Below are 20,714 nucleotides of genomic sequence, written 5' to 3'. Positions count from 1 at the left end.
TTGTTTTGGACAAATATGCAGCTATAAGCATGACAAAGAAAAGAATCATGGCTCCATGCAGCTCCAACACAGCTCATTGTTTATCAATACTTTTTTTTTTTTCTTTTTTTTTTTATTTTCTTTTTGCTAGGAAAAAGGAGTAAGTGTTATAATTCCAAAAAAGAATGACAAAGGAGCATGCTGACCGTTTGGTTATTAACACTATTCTTTAACAACATGCTTCCGCAAGATTAATTACAATGATATTGCTTGTTTTGGGTAAGAGTTGAAAGAAATAAGATACATTCACACACTTTTTAACATTTTCAAGTCTCTCTCCGGCTGCCAAGACCCACACAGATTGTTAAGGGTCCAAAAAGATGACTTCTGCTTGCACTGAGGCACGTCGGAATCTCAGCAATTCTTTCAGCATATCCCATCCTCCATCAGCAGAAGCAGGCTTGACAGTCATCCTCTCAAGTGCAGGAGAGTTTGAAAGCACAAAGTTGATAAACTCCAATTCGGATTTTATACCAGAGATGCCCACTATCTTCACTATCTGCAGCTGGGGAAACATAGAGTTCCAGTGATCATCATCCCAAAAGCTTGTGAGAACACCGATACAATTATCCTCCGGGCGAGCCTACATGCAGTCCAATATGTTAGAATCTTGCAAATTCCTCCAAATCAGAAATGGATTTTCAATCAGTATATCAGTTAACCAGGTAGGTTAAAGCATTCAAATGGCATTAATTCAGACAAAATCACATTGTTAATTAACAAAAATTGAACAAAGCAAATTAACCAACCAGCATCTCTAGTTCTTGTAGATTAGGAGAACTTCTCAAGAGGCATAAAGCAGCTAAACACTCCTCCAAATCATTGAAATTTATGCGTATAGAAAGATAATTCAAATCAGCACATGGACGAGGCAACCTGCTTGGCACATTGCCAATGGCTAGATACTGGAGAAAATAGAACACATAGAGTAAAGGCATAAGTTAAAATCTCACACAAATATAATAGAGGTGGCAGATGGACATCCTGATGAATTGAAACAATGCACTGGAATTTACAGATCATTTGAAAAACAAGAGTTGGAGTAATGACTCCGAACATTACCTTTAAAAAATAACTCTGAACCTCTAGCCTGCGGATATGAGGAAGATGAACAAAGAACCTAAGTAGTTTTCCAGAATTCCCTGGAGCCATGGGTAGCTCAGTTTTGACATTTACGTACAAACCAATGGAAACTAAAGCTAAATGGAAGGTGTTCTCGAAAATAACATCATCAAAAACACCCCCAATATCAAAAAACTGGAGATTGGGTGCATCAATTTTAAGATGAGTGAAACCATCAAAATTCATCAATGTTAATCTCTCGAGCAGGGGACAGCTTGAAATTAAATTTTCAAACACATCCTGGGAAAGGGTAATGTGCTGAAGATCGAGACTCTTCAAATGCCTGAAGCCTTTGAATGTTGATGGAGGTTTCAGCAAACAATTAAATAGCTCCAAATGAATCAAATTTTGGCAAGAGAATAAACTAGAAGGCACCTTGTAACGCTGCCCCTTCCAAATCTCAAGTATGAATTCTTTGATGCAGATTCTTGATACATGGAGAATCCATCGATCAATGTCACTGACACCTAGAAGATCTCGGTGAGAGAGTTTAAACTTCAGTATTGGCCCATTGTGAAGTAAGAGAACATGATCAACAATGTTCACAAGCTTATTCTTAACAAGTGTCTGATCTTGGGAAAAAGATACACACTGATTATCAAACACAAGATGTGGAATTGTAGCCCATTTGTATCTCCATTTTCTTGACAAAACACTTGTCCTCACAGCATCCCTAATCGACAACTGGGATAAAATTTGGTCTATCACGTATGCTGGTAAGCTGCTGATCCTGTCTAGCTCTGTCTCTATTTTACAAGGTAACTCAGGTGGTTCCCTCTTCTTCTGAAATATTAAAGGGAGAAAACACACAAATGAAATATGGATATATGGGGAGCCTTGGGCCTTTATCGTGTCTATATTTAAAAAGAAAAATATAAAATTAAACTCGTTTAAGTAATCAGGCTAACCCAGGTAGAATGTTAGTTATTTTTCCTTGTTTCAATTTAGTAAGCATGCATTGAAGAGAGAGAAGAAATAATAATTCAAATGAAGGTACTAAATTTTCAATCAATAAAAATCCATCAATTTTCTATATTCCATCACAAATTTCACAGATAAGGGAAAAAATGATAAGTGCATATAAAAGGAATACACAAATATTATTAATCGAATTGCAAATTTTCCTAAGCAACATTCCTCTTAAGTATCACGCATTTATTAAAGCCGTATGAACAAAAAGGAATCCTCACAAGTGAAGTCTCCATATTTATTAGCAGTGGCAAGTACAGCTACTAACTGTCAACATTGGCATCAGCATTCAACTGAAGGAAACAGACTGAGGAATATGCAATTGTAGCAATTAGCAAAATTATTTGCCCTAACTTTAATATAGAATCTCCAAATAGAGGTGTACTCACGTAATGTAATTTCTTCAAGCAAATTCCAAAAAACAAATAAAAGGAAGACTAAAACGGTTAATTCATTTTATAAGGAAGCTGTAGTTTTGCCAGGACAAGAACATCAAGATGACCCCATTTGCAAGAAGGGATGCTTGGTCATGACACATGCAGAATAAAAGAGTTCCTGTAGAACAACCTTCCAGACATCAATTTGGACAAGTAATTAACTCACTATATACCCTCACCATGTGCACAACACAAGCAGTTCCACAAATGATACGTTACCAAGGGAGACCCTTACCAATTATGCAAGCAAGAAGGACAAGAAACAAATAAAATGGATATAACAAATAGAAGAGAGAAGGCACCCATTGCCGATGTTGCAAACCTCTAAACCATCCTTCTTACATTTAAAAATATTCAAGCTCCATCAAAGTTTCAAAGACAACGCCAACTATGGTGCCTATGTTAATTCCGATAAATTCTAATTAAGGGTCCAACAAAGTACTAATTAATATTATCCGATTCAAGTTAATGTTCTTAGTGAGCAAACTTCCCCCTCATTAATATTCTCAACTTTTTTAACTAGGAATCTGGCAATGCCACAAAATTTTTACCTGAGAGAACCTTTTAGTCATATATTACAGTATTAAAGAGGTTCTCTTTCTCAGAGATGTTTAATGAAAATAATAAATTTTCAGCTTTAAAACACAAGCTAGCAATATAATCAAACTTACCATGCTGTTTATATTATGCTATGTGGATATCAGAGCCGAGGCAACACCCTTTGTTCTTTCAACAAGATTATGAAACCGCCATACAATAGTTCTAGTGGCCAAATCTGATTCACAAAACAACACCAAAGATAATCATAACGATGTGCTATAATTTCAAAAAGAGATCTGGACATTCGAAGCATGTCATACTCACTGTTCTAAACAGGTCTGGGCAAGTATTTCTGAGTTCGGAGATCTTCAAAAAAAAAAAAAAAAAAATTAAAAAAAAAACGAAGATTAACAATTATTAGTGAAAAAAGACACTGAAATTAAAGTTGAGATAGAAGAAAAACGCAACCTATAAATAATCCACATTATTTAATCATAATTGACGCGATATCGAAAGATTAATCTCAGATTCTTATATAAGAAAATATAAAAAGATCGGTTCCACATTATTTGGAGGTTAAAAGAGAAGGGAAAATCATAGCATAACAAAACAATCAAAGTCTTACATTGCATTTTGACAAGAAACGAAATGGAAACCCAGGTGCGGGATTTTTGTTTTACTTTTATTTATTTTTCCTGTCAGGAAGTCAGACAAATTTGAGAGACAAAGACGCGGATGAAAGACTCTTACTGGGCTCCGCAGTGGACACACTTTTTAGCCCAAAGCCCAAACTGTTGTTAGAGTTTCACTTTCATTGCGGGTTTTGAAGTTTGAACCTGAACCGGGATGGTTCAACAGAAAACAACCGGTTAAAAACTCAATCAATGGGACCTATATTTAAAAAGTTATCTATTTATCTTTAAAAAGCTTAAATAAATTAAAAATATCTACAAAGTACAACCACCGTAATTTCAACCTAGAGTAAAAAAATCAGATATTTTCACTATCTTTTGTTTTTTTCCCAAGAAACAAATCCACACAACCCAAGGCCCAAGCCAAACCACAAAAACCAACAACTATGGATTTAACCTCAAAGACAAACATTAGAAGAAAAAGGATGGAAAATGACGGTGTTGTAGTTGAATTATGTAGATAGCAAACAAGTGATAGATAGGGAAAAAGAAAATATATTGCATGTCGTGGCAGCAATGGCTTATCCATTAGAAGTTGTTTGAGGCGATAATATAGCTAAACAAATAATGTTATACCTACAATTTCTTTTCTGTTGGAAATAAAATAGAATAACATATATCCTAACATAATCCCAAGATCATAATCACCATTGCAATCACATTTGTATATAAATGAACTACAATGAATTTACACAGCATAAATACCTCTACTCCTTATCTCTGAAGCAATAAAGTTAATCTAGAAGAAAGCCACGAAATGTATTTCTGTTTTCCAAATTCTAGAGAGAGAGAGAGCGTATTTTCTTTTTCGTTTTTCTGAGAGTGACAGTGTCATTGTAAAAGAAAGAAATTTTTCTTTTATATATAGCGGTTAGAGAGAAACTGCATTTGGCAGTTTCATTTCATACACGTCGCTTGGGGTAACCCATCATGGGTGTACCCTTATCCAATATTTTCAAAAACCTTTTTTCACAATTCTGACGTGATAGTTCGCAATTAGTCAACCACAATTTATCAAGTAGAACTTAGGTGGAACCTATTACAAGCTAATCAATTGCAAGCTACCATATCAGGATTGTGAGAGAAAGTTTATGAGAAGAGGTTGTGAGTGTAATATTTTTCATAGCTAAAAATATAGAGAATCTTTGCAAAGTGACAAATCAAAGGATATAGAGACTGACGATGCAAGCGATGTAGTTTATGGATACAGTTAAAATAGAGTGTAAGCCGACAGATGCGAAAGTCTTTGCAGTGGTTTCTTCTAATTTTAATTTTTTTTTTTTTAAAACCCATTATTTTTTGTTATGTATTTTGATTGCCAATTAATTTTGCAAGGTCTAATTTGTTGATTTAGGACTGAATTTTGTTTGACTTATCTGGCTTTCTAACTCGCAAAAGAGGCTAGAAATTTGCCCATAAAGATTTCAGAAATAGAAGAAGGGTATAGGCTTTGGTTGTACTGGTGGGCGGTGGTGATGATTTGAGCAAAGATATAGCAACTAATTTTACAAGTTTTAGTATTGATACAATGGAGAGGTCAATCAAATAATCATTATTTTATTTATTTATCAACAAAAAAAAAAAGCTACTTTTTTTATAGATTAATAATGTAAATAATTTAATTAAGAGTAAACGACATTTTCCCACCAAGGTTTGGCGAATATGCAAGTTCCCACCCCTAGTTTCATAAATTTCAGATTCTCACCCTTAAATTAACACCGTTACTTTTCTCACAAAATAATCCCCACATCTCAAATTTCTCTCAAATAACCCCCAGAGGAGATCTTGGCCAAGCCCAAAACCCTGCCTGATTCCGACACCATTGGACCTCCCCGAAACCACCATCAGCATCCCCTTATCCTCCTCACCAAAGCCCCTAACTTTTCCACTTGATTACACCTCAGCGAGGTGCCAGAATTTGGCTGGAAAGGGGCAACAAAACATGAAAACCTAAGGGAGAGGCGACGGCGATCAGCAAGCAATTGCAGTTGGTGATGTTGGGGGTTTTGGTGGGGGGAAGCCGACGATGCTATTGGTGGTCTTGGGGGTGGTTTTCGATGCCGAGATCTGCCATAATTTGGATGAAATGCCAATTGATACTAAAAGCGACGGTCGACGATTGGGGGGTTCAATCAGGCGGGGAGGTTAGGGGTTTTGATATGGGCGTTGAGGGGATTGTAATGGTGGTGTTGGGAGGGGTCGATTGTGTCGGAAACAAGCCGGAACGGCCTGAAATTGCCGGTGGGGTGAATTTGAGAAGTGAAGGGTTATTTTAAAATTTTTCAGTGGGGTGAATTTGAGAAGTAAAGAGTTGTTTTGAAATTTTCATGTTTGAAATGACCATTTTGCCCTTTTAACTGTTAAATTAAATAGTTTTCTGTTAATTTAAGGGTGGCAATCTGCAATTTATGACACCAATTCGCCAAACCTTGGGTGGGAAAATGTCGTTTACTCTTTAATTAATAAGAAGATAATAGTATACTGTTTTCTATCATAAGTATTTAAGTCGGAAATTAAGACTGTGAACTGAATAGAATAACAAGGACAAAGTAGACTTTACACAATAAAATACACTCTATTAATTATATCTTAACTTCACTCACAGTTTGAGGTGTAAGTGTTGACCTAATGTTGTTATTTTTTATTGTGAAACTTTGAATCCTCAAGGGGTGTTGATGTTATTAACCCTTGATATAATAAAAGATTCGTTCGTGAATTAAATGCGTTGCTTCCTTTGTCTAACCCGGCACATTTCATATTCATATTCACATTTTGATTATAGCCTGTCCATTATAATAATTTATCAAATATCTTCATTACTTTTATAATTTTAAAAATTATAAATAAAAGTAATCATGGCAACTTATATTACGTTTCCATATAGAAACTGTTATGCCTGAAAAGTTAGGGCTAACATAGACTCTCGTCAGCAAGAGTCAATAATGATTCAGAAAGATTTTGTATCGTCCAGACACTACCACGTCGTGCAGTGACGGAAGAGGTATGGTTTAGTGCATCATGTGAGTGTCAGGCTTGCGAGTGGTTAGAGATTATCCACCTGCTCAAACTCTATGCAATTTGAGGATATTTCTTGTGTAGATAACCAATAGGATGCAAAAAAGGATTTACACGGCACTTACCCACTTACAGACTCGTAATTATTACCTTGCACTCTCTCATTATAAATAGAGGAAACCCCTCTCATTTACGGGATTGATTAATCTTAGTCTAAAATAGCTTATATACACACTCTCTCTCTTTTTGTATTCTGTCTAGATTGTAACTCAGTTTGCCATACACAACCTGATTTTACCCATATATTAATATAATAGCAATAGACGTATGATTCGCTTTTGAACATCCAAACCACTTTAAATATTGTTTTCTATTTATTATCTCATTTTATTTTTCTTTATCGCGTGTGATTTCAAAATTCACATAACACTTTACATATATGAGTCGTTACACTTTACATATAAGAGTCGTTGCTGTCAAAATCGAATTCAATTTTCTTCATGGAAACGTAATATAACTTGCCAATTTCGCAATAAATTCCTGGAACTTTAGTTATCCATTAAGAAGATGACACGTATATTAAGTAAATCGTCTCATACGCAAAGCGGTATGCAGAAGTCAACGGCCTGTATGGAGACAAACTAGGCCTTTTCCCATCTTAATTATTATTTAAAGAAAATAAATTATATTTTTTCTTCTTCACTAATCTGTTTTTTAGACATTTGAATGTGGCGGCAGATGCTCACCCGTTGTGAGAAGCACGGCCATTGTTACTGGTTTGAACTTTGAACACCCTTTCCTAATATCTCAAAATTATTAGTGTACAAGTTTTGATTACCCTTTAAGGGACATTTATCCGTTTACATAATTGACATAAATCTGGGTGTTCATTTATCAGGTCGTTGTGATGTTTGATTTAACTTCTTTCTATGGTCAATCATGCCTAACCTAACTTGTTGAGAAATTAGTTTATCAAAAATAAGAGATATATAACAGAAGATTTTAGATGCTTGACTTTTGTTTCATACCTACACCGCCTAAAGAAAAAATACTTCGCTTTTGTATATAAACTTCATCTGCAAGGTCTAAGTCAATATGCATGCTAGCTGTATATGTTTATTTATGGTTTTTGTATCGTTCAATCATTCATCTCTCTCCCCAAAAATTCCAGTTTTACTCCAAACATTGCATGTCTAATCAGTTTACACCCCGAGAAAGTGCTTGTTTTGGTGAATCACACGGCCAGAGAATGGGGAATTTCAACGGAGTTCTTGGTGTTAAAGGGTATTAATTATTAATTACATGAAGATTTCTTGATCTTTGTTTTATAAGTCAACCTTCCCGCATTGTCCTTCGTCTCTCTTTTTGTCTTAATAATTATTAATGGAAACGGGCTTATCAAATTTGCAGAAGAGGTTTCAAGTTGAAGAGAAAACAAATGGATTTGATGAAGAACCAACTGGTAAGTAATAACGAAGGAATACAGACAGTAGAGGTCGACAATCATTGTAACTTCTTACAGAATTCGGACCTCTGCATTTGCGTGGTGACTTGGAACATGAATGGACAGGTAAAGCCGAAACCAGTTTCTCAATCTTATGTGTTAATTATCTTCCACTGCTATATATTTAGATGGGTGCATGCTGCCTCGTGAAGGTATCTTACGAAGATTTGGTGAAGTTAATTGGGAGCAGCCGCAAGTTTGATCTACTTGTAGTTGGTTTGCAAGAGGTCCCTCGAAAAAACATAGCACAATTGTTGCAGACAGCTCTTGCTGAAACTCACGTGTAAGCGGCAAACCCCGTTCCACCTCATAATAATACAATACAGTAACGGTGTTCATCTTGAGCAGAGACGTATCAGATTGATCTTCGATGAATTGATGAATTATTCAATGTCAAATTCATTTGTCAAAGAATTCATTTATTTGCTGAAAAATATTCTTATATGAGATTATTAGATGCTTAGTATCCATCTGTCTTCATTCATTTAATCTATAGCATACATTCCTCTTATAGACTTGACTTTTTGTTTTTTTTTTTTCGTTTGAAGAATGTTATTAATAGTACCATTTCTGCTTTTCTAATTCTTTTTACCTCTAGTGCACTAATTAATTACTAGTTTTTATTTCCACACCTGTAGCCTCTTTGCAGAAGCCATCATGCAATCTCTGCAGTTATACATGTTTGGGCTGAAGAACTCTGAATTGCTTATCAAAGGTAAGGCACCAAACATAATGTTTTGAAGTTAAGTGATACATTGTTTACAAGATTGAGACCATTGCTTCTTTTGTAGAATTAAAGGTTGATAAGTATTCTGTTGGGGGATTTGGAGGATTAATTAGAAGAAAGAAAGGGGCTGTGGCAATCCGCATCAATTATAAAGGAATCATAATGGTGTACATCTCCTGTCATCTCTCTGGTAAGTTCATTGTTCCCTTGTCCCTCCTTCATTCCTAGCCGAAGCCAAGGTCTTTGTTTGATGATACATCCATTTTCCTTAACCTTAGGGTTCACTTGTGAGTTTCATGGTAGTGGTTATGAGAGTAAACCACTGTAACGGTTTTGCAAGTAAATTACCGTCGCGGTTTTGAGGGGTTTTTAGTAGCAGTTTTTAAAACACCCAACCTATGCTTAAGAGTTTATTTTCCACAGTTTTTTAAAATGATAAATTTACATATATGCCCATAAAAATATCCCAACTTTAACCAGTACTTGGGAGTTTGTTTTTTCAATTATAAGGTAAGAGTCTTTTATTTGTTTTTTACTTATTTAGTATTTTATAACTCAAATATGATAAAGTTTCTCTACCATTCTTCATCGTTCTTTGCAACATCTAGAATGATTAAAAAATAATAGCTCCACTTCTCCAAGAAAACATCTAGAAATGACATGTTGATAATTTTTTTTTTAATGATTGCTTAGAATTATTTTATATCTAATATAGTTGGAGATACATATAATATGGTTACTTTTTTTTTTTTTTTATATAATTGGGACAGTTTTGTTGTGGATTGGATATTTGTGGAATAAAATTTTAAAACCAACTAAAACACTCCGATTTGGTGTATTTTATAAACCCCTCAAAAATACACTATACTGATTTTGACAGGTTTTTGAGCCAATCAAAATCAGTGTATAAAAAACCTGGCAAATACTGGTTTTAGAAAACATCAAAACCAGTTTAATTAAAAACCCCTCAAAACCAATAAAAAAAAACTGTTAAGCAGACTCTTAAATTTCCAAAATACTTCAACATGGGGTTATATATATGTATCTGTTCGTGATTTTAATTTTCTATTTTCACGCAGCACATGCTCGCAATGTGGAAGAAAGAAATTCTCAATGCAGGCACATATCACACGAAATTTTCTCCAATAATGTAAACCCTTATGCCAAGCGAGCCCATATAACAGTATGGTTGGGGGACCTCAACTACAGGATAAATGGTATCACTACGCACCCTACCAGAAATCTAATACAGAAAGATCTGCATCACAAAGTAAGTAGACAGTCAATTTCTGTTATGTATTTGCCAAAATAGTTCTGCTTTGTTAAGGGCCAAAACCTGATGAGCACAATAGTCACCATCATTTTCAAAATTTATGTTGCCAATTTAATAGAAGAGCTTTCTAACAATTTTTGCATTAATTACAGCTGCTGACCAGTAAAGATCAACTGTTACAAGAGGCCAAAAGAGGGCAAATCTTCAATGGATATTGTGAGGGATCACTCACATTCAAACCAACATTCAAGTATAATGTTGGAAGCAGCAACTACGATACAAGTCACAAGGTATTAACAATCTTACTTCTTTTTAATATTTTTTTTCTTTTTTGTTTTGTTTATGCCAGTAAAAATATTGAAGATCCTGACACATTAATTTTCCCTCCCTTTCATATTTGTTGTTTCGTTAGGTACGAGTTCCATCATGGACTGACAGGATCTTGTTCAAGATAGAAGACCCCGACAAAATCAATGCGAGTTTACATGGTTACAAATCCGTTGATGATATTTACAGTTCTGATCACAAACCAGTGAAAGCTCACCTCTGCTTAACACTTAACAAACAGTCACCACCTACCGGGAAAAAAATACTTCCGTAAGACCTTTGCGGAAAAAGAAACAGCCATCTTCTTTATCTGTCAAGATCACGTGGTATAGTAATTAAATACTATCAAGTGTGTAAATTCGATCCAATTACTCCAAAACGAAAAAGATTCATTTGTACAATTAACAGACTATTCTTTAAACAGTTTATGAATTTGCTTTCAGAGATGAACTGAAAACTATTATTTCGTAATGGTGACCTCTTCTAAAAAAGCATTAATTCAATCAACTTGTATATTCTAAGCCAATAATTTCCTCGGCCATGGAGCCTACACGTGGGGAACCGCAGTTGGATTTGGTAAATTGCATACAAAGGCAGTCTGCAAATTTCATCAGAAAGAGTTTGAAGTAGTTTTACCTAATTAAGCCATCTTTGTTGACGTCGACTAGTTTGCCATTGCCACCAAACAAATTAACAATAATATTAAAGCGAATGACCAAATTGTGTGCTAAGCATTATAGAAGTTGAGCCAGCTTAAATTCAAGTTGTTAAAACTAACAGAAATGGCGTTTCAAATCAACTTCAAAACACGTGGAAAACATGTTATGTATATGTTAATTGTTGTGTGTGATTTTGCAGATGATTGAAGATCTCATAAGCTAGCAGAATTGTAGTTCGACCTAGAATCTGACAACTACGGATCAAAGGATGAGTACCAATCTTTGATATCTCGAAGGAGATAAGACTAACATTGATTGCAGTACAATCTTAACGCAGAATCACTAAAATCACAAGATTGCAATCTCGAATTCATCTCTCCTTTCCTTTTGTGAAAATCATGTATAAATACCTCATAAAACAATGAAAAATGTGTTAACAAATTATTCTAAGTAAAAGACTCATTTTTTGTAGTTCTCAAAAGCAATAAAAAACAAGTAAGCTCAAGATTCAACTTGTCGAATCACTCTAAAAATCTTTTTGTGTTCTTTATTTTATTGCTCTTTTATTATATATTATTGATTTCAGTTAATCACATATGTCATTTTGATTTCAGTTAATTATATACACATTTATTCTGATTTCATCAAGATCAATCGGATCTCTTTGGTTGATACGATTTTCATATCAACATTAATAATGTTAATGTTATTTATACAAGAAGGCTTTTGATGCCTTAAAAACAAAAAAAACAAAAATAGAGGAAAACATGGATTGTATTGACCGATGAGCCATTAAAGACGGGTGACATAGGCAATAATTAAAGGGTGCTTAAATTTAAATGTGAAAGGGCGTTAGACTTACCGCGTAAATATGGACGGCAGAAGACTGTGTACAAGACTTTGTCAGCGTATACGAGGAGTTTCTAACAGAAGTCGCGTAGGGGTTTTAACTAACACGTGGCCGACGTCTGATGTCGATGGGAGCGGCTCAAGACTCAAGCCTCACGTAACGAAAGCATATAGTTTCATCTTTAAAATCGTCAAGTCAATTATTTCTTTGCATAATAATTAATTATTAAATATAGTAGCTTACTATTTTTGAAGGTTCTAACATGTACCTTTAGACATTTATTGAGATAATGTACTTTATTTAAGAGTTTTTAAATAAATATTTCATCGCTTTGACATTTTCCTTCTTTAAATAAAACTATGGTTTATGTAAAAGTCATATCATAATTTAATAAGGTACAATATTTGTAAAAAATTAGTTCAGAAAAACATGTAGACAAGATTAAGAATCTAAGTAGTAAATTCCTGTGGAAACCCAAACAAAACAATTCGAAGATAGTTATTAGTACAAGATTAAAGCTTGATAGCATTGGAATCTTTAGCGAACGGTTCAACTTTTGATTTTGAAACATAGAGATTACAGACACAGCAAGAGACTTGTAGTTCAAACTGTTAATGATCGTGCACAACTTCGAACTTTTCATCCTGTTTTCGGTGCCTTTTAACTTTAAACCCCCCACGTCAACTGGCTCAATTTGAACGACTCAAGCCATCTTTGCATAAAATACTACCAAAAACAAAAAGATAAAAAAGGAAAAAAAAGAAAATCGCTTTCCTCAAAGAACCTTTGTTGGGGCCTTCTTGTTGAAGAATTAGGAGGACCCCACATGCCTTCCAAATTATAGGAAAATTTAGTCAAAACCCAATTGGGTTTGATGATTCTTCGTCAATCCCTTTTGGGTTATCAACACAACTATCCGTTTATGTTTTTACGTTTTCTAATAATTTGACTTTGAATTGGCTTACAATTCAAGTACACCGCCATTCTTTTTGCGTATTTGCCTTCTCTTCTAGTCATTCTGAATCATCTTCCATTTATTTTTGATAACATTTTTGTTGCTCTGATAGATTCTAACCCGCTTTGGATTGAAAGCGTTTAAAAGCAAAAAGGGTCTCTCCTCTTCTGAATATATAGTTTTTTTTATTTTTTATTATTTTTTTTTTTTTTGAAGAATATCTATCTTCCTTTGTGAGACTGTAAATTTGGCCTTTTGAGGGAATTGGATCTTTATCTGATCTGGGTGTGTTCTGCTTCTACCATTGTTCCAGGTTCTTGATTTGTCAGAGGTGAGTCATTTTCCCACTATTTTGATTCTTAAATCTTTTTATCTTTAGAGCCTGTAACAAAACGCTACATGTCATGAATTTGTTGGCATGGTGAGCTGGAAGAATCTCTGTCTTCTATCTCATATATAATCTTGAGCTTGTGACAACTTATTGATCTTTTTTCACTCCTTTGTGGCTCTAACCTTCTGGGCAACACAATGCCTGGTGGGTGCTGTATTTATTTTATTTTTAGAGTTTTGTTTTCTTATGCTTATCAAGAGAAATGCCCTACTCCAATGTGGGAATTGACTGTGCATGAAATGGATATGAAATTTAGATTGTCTAAATGTATGGAAAGTATACTCCAGTTATGATAGCCCTATAGCTCTATGTATGTCTATATTTTGATGGTGTTTACTTTTCTCAATCGTTCTAACTAAATTTGACTTTAGTTTCATAGACATGGATGGCTTGCCTGAGATTTTTTGCCTTCAACTTTTTTCTTCTTATGCTATCTGAGCTTGATTTTTCTATGTTCATCTGATGGAAAATTTCTGATGTTTTCTCGGTCCCATGAGTTAATTATCATTCTTTAATTTTCAAATGTATAAAAAAAAAAAAATTTGATGGTTTTCAATAATTGACAAGCATTTTGGTTTTAGGTTTAGGTTTAAAGGTTGTGGTGATCATTTAGACTTATCGGAAATATTCAAGGGTTTAGTCCTTCGTTTCTGTTCATTTCTTTTATTTTGTTGATTTTCTTCATGAACAGGTAAAAACTTCATTGACTATGGGCAGATAACATTATACATTATGGGTTGGCTTAACAAATTTTTTAAAGGCTCCAGCCACAGAATTTCGGAAGGGCATTATCGTGGTAATCATGGAGAGGAGCCAAATTCCTATGCACCTTCAACTTCAGGGGTAAGTACATACATTCCTTCTTTTACATCTCATACTTATAATCTTTCAGATGGGATTTAATTGTCCTTTCATTGTGCTTATGTATGCTTCTTGCATCTAGTAATATCTCTTTACTGCTTCGGCTAGTTAGATACTTAGATGTCTGATATGTTCTTACTCAACATATAACTTTTCGGGAATCTCAAATTTAGGATGTGTGGTCCGAGCAAGAGAATGAAGATATAGATCGTGCCATTGCACTATCCCTCGTAGAAGAAAGTCAAAAAGGAGAAACGGTGATCGGTGAGTATATGGGCATTACATGTTATTATAAGTGCTCTCGTCTGTTATAAGGATGTACATTTTCTCTTTTCTCTGGATCCTGTGACTGGAAATAACTGAGGAAGAACTTCCAGTTGTATTAAGAAATTAAAAGGCCCAATCACTGCATTCCATCTGTTTCTGGTGACAATATGTTGAACTCAGTCTGTGCCATGCATCACCGCTTCATCAAATTTGTTGAGCAATCATAGTCTATGGGAATATAATTTATTTGCATTTTCTTCATTCCTATTTTGGAAATTACTTTTATGGGTTGTTAGTTTGCCAAACATTGGATGTATATAATATGGCCAGCATATTGGCATTAGGCAACTATGTTGAGTAATTTCTATATTTTTACAATTGAATGTGCTACAGTTTAATTTATTAATTTTTTTACAATACTTTGAATAGACAGGGGATCTCAATTGGAAGAGGATGAACAACTTGCAAGAGCTATACAAGAAAGCTTGAACTTTGAATCTCCTCCTAGGTATGGAAATGGACATCCGTATCTCCCCATGCCACTCCAATTTCCAACAGGGTACAGGTATGTTTGAGTTATGTGATCAATTACATTAGCTCATTCTAATACCAGTAAATCTGATGCACCTTGGTTTTGCACTTATGGATGAGTGATTTTAGAAAGGGTCCTAATTGCTGATAGGCTTTGTATTTTGGGGAAAAAATAAGTAAACGATTCTTTGCATGAGTGTGCCAGTTATGAAACTTGAACCCGGGATTTAGATTTTGAAAAATTTGATCCAAAACCCTTCTAGGTGAAAAGGATGTTTGTGAGGGATAATGTGGTTGCTTTTTTTGGCCTCAACTGTTCCTGACTTGGTACTGTCTGCTGTTGTATCCTAAATTTCCTGTGGAGCTCCACTCCTTTCCTATTCACTGCTATCTCCTTCAGACACTTATGCGAGAAAAATGATTAAAGAATATCTTTCTTGGGTAGGATCTGTGCTGGTTGCAATGCTGAGATTGGTCAAGGACGATTTCTGAATTGCCTTAATGCATATTGGCATCCAGAATGTTTCCGTTGCCATGCTTGTCAGCTACCAATTTCTGATATTGAGGTGAAAAGTTTAGCCTTAATTGTATCCTAAAGTACTTGTTTTCTGACTGATTATTGTTTTTCTATTTATGTTTTTTTGGTAGGTTTCTTATAGTATGTGATGTATGGTGTCTAATGTTTCTTTTGTTCATTTTCCTGTAGTTTTCTATGTCTGGGAATTACCCTTATCATAAATTTTGCTACAAGGAGCAGTACCATCCAAAATGTGATGTTTGCAAGCATTTTGTAAGTTTGTCTCATTACGAAGAAAATATTCTGTTTATTATTATTTTGTTTTAAGTTGTTTGTCCTTCTAATATCTTAGAAATGGCCAATGGAAGAACAGATTGCAGATATATGTGAAGATCCCTACTAGCAACCAAGTTCTCAGCTAATTTTTTTGATGTAGAATTGTATTTCAATGTCAGTTGCAATGCATGTGTTCATAATAGAAATCATCTTGTTATAGAATAATGATGGTTTTTGACCTCATAAGCAACAATTGGGATATTTCATCATAAGATTCATGGAAATTATGAAAGCCTCATTTATGCACTTCATATTCAAGTTCTGATTTTACCTTTTTTTGAGATGTTAAATTTAAGACATGTAAATGCACTTCTCTCTGTATATATCACTCATCATCCATTGGTCTTTCTGGATTATATTTTTTTTTGACAGATCCCAACAAACCCTGCTGGTCTTATTGAGTATAGGGCACACCCTTTTTGGTCCCAGAAGTACTGCCCTTCTCATGAACATGATGGCACTCCAAGATGCTGCAGCTGTGAACGAATGGAGGTCAGTCTGAGTGAAATATATGCATCTTCATTCAGAACAGGTTCTGTTAGCATTTAAAGGGAAGCATGTGCTTGTGATTTTTCTGATAAGAAACTTGTCGCATGATACATCTGTGCATAATATGCAGCCACGCGAAACTGGATACGTTGCCCTTAATGATGGACGGAGGCTCTGCCTAGAGTGTCTAGACTCTTCAATCATGGATACCAATGCATGCCAACCCCTTTATCTTGATATACAAGAATTTTATGAAGGCTTAAATATGAAATTGGAGCAGCAAGTTCCACTACTCTTGGTTGAAAGGCAAGCATTAAATGAAGCCAGAGAGGGAGAAAAGAATGTATGCAGAGAAAGTCTTAAACTCTTCTTATCACTGTGACATGTAGGATAATTTTGAATAGTCATGGTTGGCATATCTTATATTGTTGACAGCAGACCTGTGCTTACTTCTTATACTGCTTAAGCATTTTAAAATCGGCTTACCTTATCTTTTCCTAGAATTTGTAATTGATCTAGTAAATCATACTGTTTGACATATAACTAGTACATTGTAATAAGTCTCTTTAATTATATATTGTTCTGTTTGTACTTCACGCCCATACAAAATCAACATGATTAAATTATGCTGATACATTAAATTCAGAGAAACAAACCAACAGATATGCGCTTGCACATGAATTGTTTTATTATGTGTTTTTGTACTCTTTGTCATTGTAGATTAGCTATTTGTTAACAATTTTTGTTTCTTCTGTAAATTTTATAACTGGACATTCTTTTTTGTATTGGCTAGGGCCATTATCACATGCCGGAGACCAGAGGGCTCTGCCTTTCTGAGGAACAAACTATCAGCACAGTAAGAATTTTATATCTTTTGCTTTCTTTGGTGAACTGGACTTTATATATATAAATTGGTCCGAGGTTTAATAATAAAACCTGAAAATCTCCAGATTCGAAGGCGAACAAGGCTTGGGCCAGGAAGCATACCCATGGAAATGATAACAGAGCCGTACAAACTGTCACGACGCTGTGAGGTGACTGCAATTCTGATTCTGTATGGCCTTCCAAGGTATTGTAATTTAACTCTCTTTAGAATTTGTAGTAGAAGGTAGGTGATCTGCACAACACTCGAGAATGTACAAATAATTTAAAATATTAAAAAAAAAAAAATGTACTTCTAATTCTTAAATGTTGTGGAATTGGGAATAAAAGGGTTGTGATGGCAATAACAGTTCGCTTGATGAGATAATGGGAGATTCATATCTGGTAGACATGAAATGTTATGGGCCTACAGAAAGGAACTTCTATTACTTGGTATTTTGATTGCATGAGATGATGTTACATTTTCTATTTGTCTATGCCCCCTAATACTAAAATGGAGTGACAGTTTGAATGGCCTACTTTATTTTGTTGGATGATGCTATCGTACTTCTTGCCATGGTTAGCTGCAAATAGGTTGTTAAGAGTCATTAAAGGAAAAATCTAATCCCAGCCAGGCACCCACCCACACACAGCACACGCACGTGCTCCTGCACACTATTACATGCTTGTCAATCTTAATTGTTGATATGAGATGAAAGCTAATTTGTAAAACCGTTTTACATCTCGTGCATTTCCACATTTCTCTTTCCTTTTATGTGTTCGACCTTGCTGCATTAGTTCTGCAATTTTTTATCTAGTCATGAGATGTACGAGTTTTTGCAATTGTAATTATTGGCTGGGTGTTTGATCTGCGATTGGAAATTTCTGTTTACACAGATTACTTACCGGGTCAATCCTAGCCCATGAGATGATGCATGCTTGGATGCGACTTCAAGGTACTTTTTATCCCATCTCATGGAATTTAAAATGCGTCTATTTATTTATTTTTTATTTTGTGCCTCATATTTACTTCACAGTTCATTCAATCAATCAAATGATACCGAAATATGAAGACCTTGGATGTTTTCTTTTGATGCCTTGTGGAGACACTAATATTTATATATTGTTTGTTTATAAGGTTTCCGTACTCTGAATCAAGATGTTGAGGAAGGCATTTGTCAGGTTTTAGCACACATGTGGTTAGATGCCCAGCTCAGGTCCAGTTCAGGCAATAATGTTGCATCAACCTCATCCTCCAAAAATTCAAGGAGGCAGACAAGATCGAAATTTGAGAGAAAGCTAGGAGAATTTTTTAAGCACCAGATCGTATCAGACGCTTCCCCAGTGTATGGAGATGGATTCAGAGCAGGGCAGGTGGCAGTAAATAAATATGGGCTTGGAAGGACCCTGGATCATATCCGCATGACTGGGAGATTTCCATACTGAACTTGTACAAGTATCCAACATTCTTTCAACTCTGCTTCTTTTTTCTTTTGACACAGTTGAACCGAGGCCCTAGCATGTAGGAATCAAAACTCTGTAGATTAGTTTCTTAAGAGTTACTGATTTTTGCGCCCTGTGGCTATGTTGTTGCCACCGCATACGTGATTTTGATTCTTTTAATTATATAAAAGTTCAATTTTAATCTTCATCTAACTCCTATATTGTATCAAATATTCCCGGAGGTGATTTTTCAAACTGAAGTAACATATGCTGTTTTAATCACAACTATTTGGAGCGTGTACAAGTTTTTGCACTAACCTATAATTCATCAGATTTTTCGATTACAAATCTACATGTTTAACAAACTTAACTTTAGTTTACTAACTTATTTGATATTTCATCATCAAAAGTACCGGACAGTGATAATTGAGGTAATGTCAACTTATATTATTTGATTATTATGTTTGGTTGTCAAGTAATATAAGATTCGGTCATCTTCCAAAACTAATAGTAATTACTGTTGATAATATAGAAGGTGGTCTGATTACTCTCATTTTTTCTAGGTATTCTAAGATTACTTTATAATCTTAATTTTGTTACAATTTTATTCCTATTAATAAAATTTTAAGACAATAATGCCCTTGTTTTAAAAACAATTTACAAAAATACTAATAGACTATTTTATCTTTCTATACAAAAGTTTTAGGACATTAGACTTTAAAAAAAATACCTAACGGTGGTGGCTGGATTTGGCCAACACTGTCAACGATTGAAGGCCGGCCACCACTGTTGGCCGTCGGCGTCGGAACAGTGCATGATCGGTCGGATCTATGGCTTTTAGCCTTTAACAACAACCAATTATGGCTGTAGATCTGGCCGAAAATGGCCAGATCGACGTACGACCGGTTGTGCGCCGTTTCGGCCACTGCTACTGTCGTCGACGGTGGTGGCAGGCAGCCGATAGTGGCTTGGGGTTGGTGGGGGTGATTTGGCTAGAAATTAAACTTTTATGTATTTTGGGTGTTTTAGATATATCTCAGACTTAAAGAGTTAAAAAAATGATTCAAAAAATAATAATATATTAATATTTAAAAAAGAGGGTATATTTATTCCTCCCAACCAAACATATTAATATAACATATTTACCAATTTATTACAACCAATCAAATACATTTCCCTAAACATTCTCAATAATCTTCGATAGCATTTGGTTCGGGGTGATATAAGATTAATCTTGTACTCTTTGTTTAATTTTCAAGGTTCCCCATTTGGTTGTCAAGTAATAAAAGATTACATAATCTTTTATTGCAAATGGTGTTTACTATTAGTAATATTGGGGGTAATCAGATTACCTTCTCAAGATGTGTTAATATAAGATTATTGAGGTAATCTTAATTTTGACCGTATTTTGCCCTTAATCTTTTATCATTTCGGACACATTTGCCCTCATATGTCTACCAAATAACAATTACCCAGACTCCTTACATTTGAGAATTTAGCTAAAACACCCTTGTCATAAAAAAGTTTAAAAGTTAATAAAATACTTTCAACCACTGAAGACCATCGCCGGCTGCTAGCCGCCACCGCTGGCCGCCGACGAAAGTCGTCATATCGACACAAGACCGATAGGATCTTACCAGTCGTATGCTGATAAGGACATTTTCGGCCATGGATTTGTGATCCATGGCCATTTCACGACCAGATCTGGCCATTTCACGGCCAAAGATGTGGCTGTGAAACACCATAGATCTGGCCATGAAATGGTCGCCGTTTCATGACCAAAGATCTGGCCTTTCCACAACCAGATTTAACCGTGAAACAGTCATATTCACGGCCAGATCTGGTCGGATTAGGCCTTATCGGCGCACACCAGCTAGATCCGATCGGTCGTGCACCATTATGGCGACTA

General features: G+C 35.0%; 3 protein-coding genes across 6 annotated transcripts; 2 read left to right on the top strand and 1 right to left on the bottom strand.

Annotated features, from left to right (window-relative positions):
• Positions 1-165: 165 nt before the first annotated feature.
• On the bottom strand, positions 166-3,834 carry LOC116110603 (F-box/FBD/LRR-repeat protein At1g13570-like). 3 transcript variants are annotated; one of them, XM_031396808.1, is made up of 6 exons: positions 3,733-3,834; positions 3,432-3,473; positions 3,239-3,342; positions 1,102-1,944; positions 789-944; positions 166-622 (listed from the first exon to the last, which is right to left on the bottom strand). In XM_031396808.1, exons 3-6 carry the CDS (start codon positions 3,239-3,241, stop codon positions 344-346), a joined length of 1,281 nt encoding a protein of 426 aa, XP_031252668.1. In that variant the 5' UTR covers positions 3,242-3,342; positions 3,432-3,473; positions 3,733-3,834; the 3' UTR covers positions 166-343. The 3 variants fall into 3 exon arrangements, with proteins under 3 accessions (XP_031252668.1, XP_031252669.1, XP_031252670.1); XM_031396809.1 differs by lacking the exon at positions 3,733-3,834 and adding an exon at positions 3,576-3,716; XM_031396810.1 differs by lacking the exon at positions 3,432-3,473 and having other exon boundaries at positions 3,733-3,757.
• A 4,014-nt stretch (positions 3,835-7,848) lies between these two features.
• LOC116110691 (type IV inositol polyphosphate 5-phosphatase 11) lies at positions 7,849-11,082 on the top strand. The gene is made up of 8 exons (XM_031396914.1): positions 7,849-8,098; positions 8,225-8,384; positions 8,471-8,601; positions 8,957-9,033; positions 9,110-9,235; positions 10,125-10,315; positions 10,471-10,608; positions 10,731-11,082. Exons 1-8 carry the CDS (start codon positions 7,914-7,916, stop codon positions 10,917-10,919), a joined length of 1,197 nt encoding a protein of 398 aa, XP_031252774.1. The 5' UTR covers positions 7,849-7,913; the 3' UTR covers positions 10,920-11,082.
• A 1,898-nt stretch (positions 11,083-12,980) lies between these two features.
• On the top strand, positions 12,981-19,013 carry LOC116110655 (protein DA1-like). 2 transcript variants are annotated; one of them, XM_031396873.1, is made up of 13 exons: positions 12,981-13,264; positions 13,423-13,440; positions 14,192-14,343; positions 14,535-14,625; positions 15,058-15,193; positions 15,605-15,725; positions 15,866-15,949; positions 16,385-16,504; positions 16,632-16,844; positions 17,295-17,357; positions 17,452-17,570; positions 18,260-18,318; positions 18,501-19,013. In XM_031396873.1, the coding sequence occupies exons 3-13, from the start codon at positions 14,233-14,235 to the stop codon at positions 18,806-18,808; spliced, it is 1,425 nt and encodes a 474-aa protein (XP_031252733.1). In that variant the 5' UTR covers positions 12,981-13,264; positions 13,423-13,440; positions 14,192-14,232; the 3' UTR covers positions 18,809-19,013. The 2 variants fall into 2 exon arrangements, with proteins under 2 accessions (XP_031252733.1, XP_031252732.1); XM_031396872.1 differs by lacking the exon at positions 12,981-13,264 and having other exon boundaries at positions 13,294-13,440.
• Positions 19,014-20,714: the final 1,701 nt, after the last annotated feature.

This window comes from Pistacia vera, unplaced genomic scaffold, assembly GCF_008641045.1.
Source record: "Pistacia vera cultivar Batoury unplaced genomic scaffold, PisVer_v2 Contig609, whole genome shotgun sequence".
In the NCBI taxonomy this organism is placed as follows: domain Eukaryota; kingdom Viridiplantae; phylum Streptophyta; class Magnoliopsida; order Sapindales; family Anacardiaceae; genus Pistacia; species Pistacia vera.
Note: the sequence above shows the minus strand (reverse complement) of the source record. Positions and strands in the feature narration are given on the sequence as shown.

Bases quoted from the DNA above. Each gene is read 5' to 3' on its own strand.
- LOC116110655 (XM_031396873.1), top strand. From the start codon at position 14,233: ATGGGTTGGCTTAACAAATTTTTTAAAGGCTCCAGCCACAGAATTTCG. The intron at 15,726-15,865 runs GTGAAAAGTTTA...ATTTTCCTGTAG, and splicing joins TACCAATTTCTGATATTGAG to TTTTCTATGTCTGGGAATTA. The intron at 18,319-18,500 runs GTACTTTTTATC...TTTGTTTATAAG, and splicing joins TGCTTGGATGCGACTTCAAG to GTTTCCGTACTCTGAATCAA.
- LOC116110691 (XM_031396914.1), top strand. From the start codon at position 7,914: ATGCTAGCTGTATATGTTTATTTATGGTTTTTGTATCGTTCAATCATT. The intron at 8,385-8,470 runs GTAAAGCCGAAA...TGCCTCGTGAAG, and splicing joins CTTGGAACATGAATGGACAG to GTATCTTACGAAGATTTGGT. The intron at 8,602-8,956 runs GTAAGCGGCAAA...CCACACCTGTAG, and splicing joins GCTCTTGCTGAAACTCACGT to CCTCTTTGCAGAAGCCATCA.
- LOC116110603 (XM_031396808.1), bottom strand. The intron at 945-1,101 runs GTAATGTTCGGA...TATTTTCTCCAG, and splicing joins TTCAGAGTTATTTTTTAAAG to TATCTAGCCATTGGCAATGT. The intron at 623-788 runs GTTGGTTAATTT...GACTGCATGTAG, and splicing joins TACAAGAACTAGAGATGCTG to GCTCGCCCGGAGGATAATTG.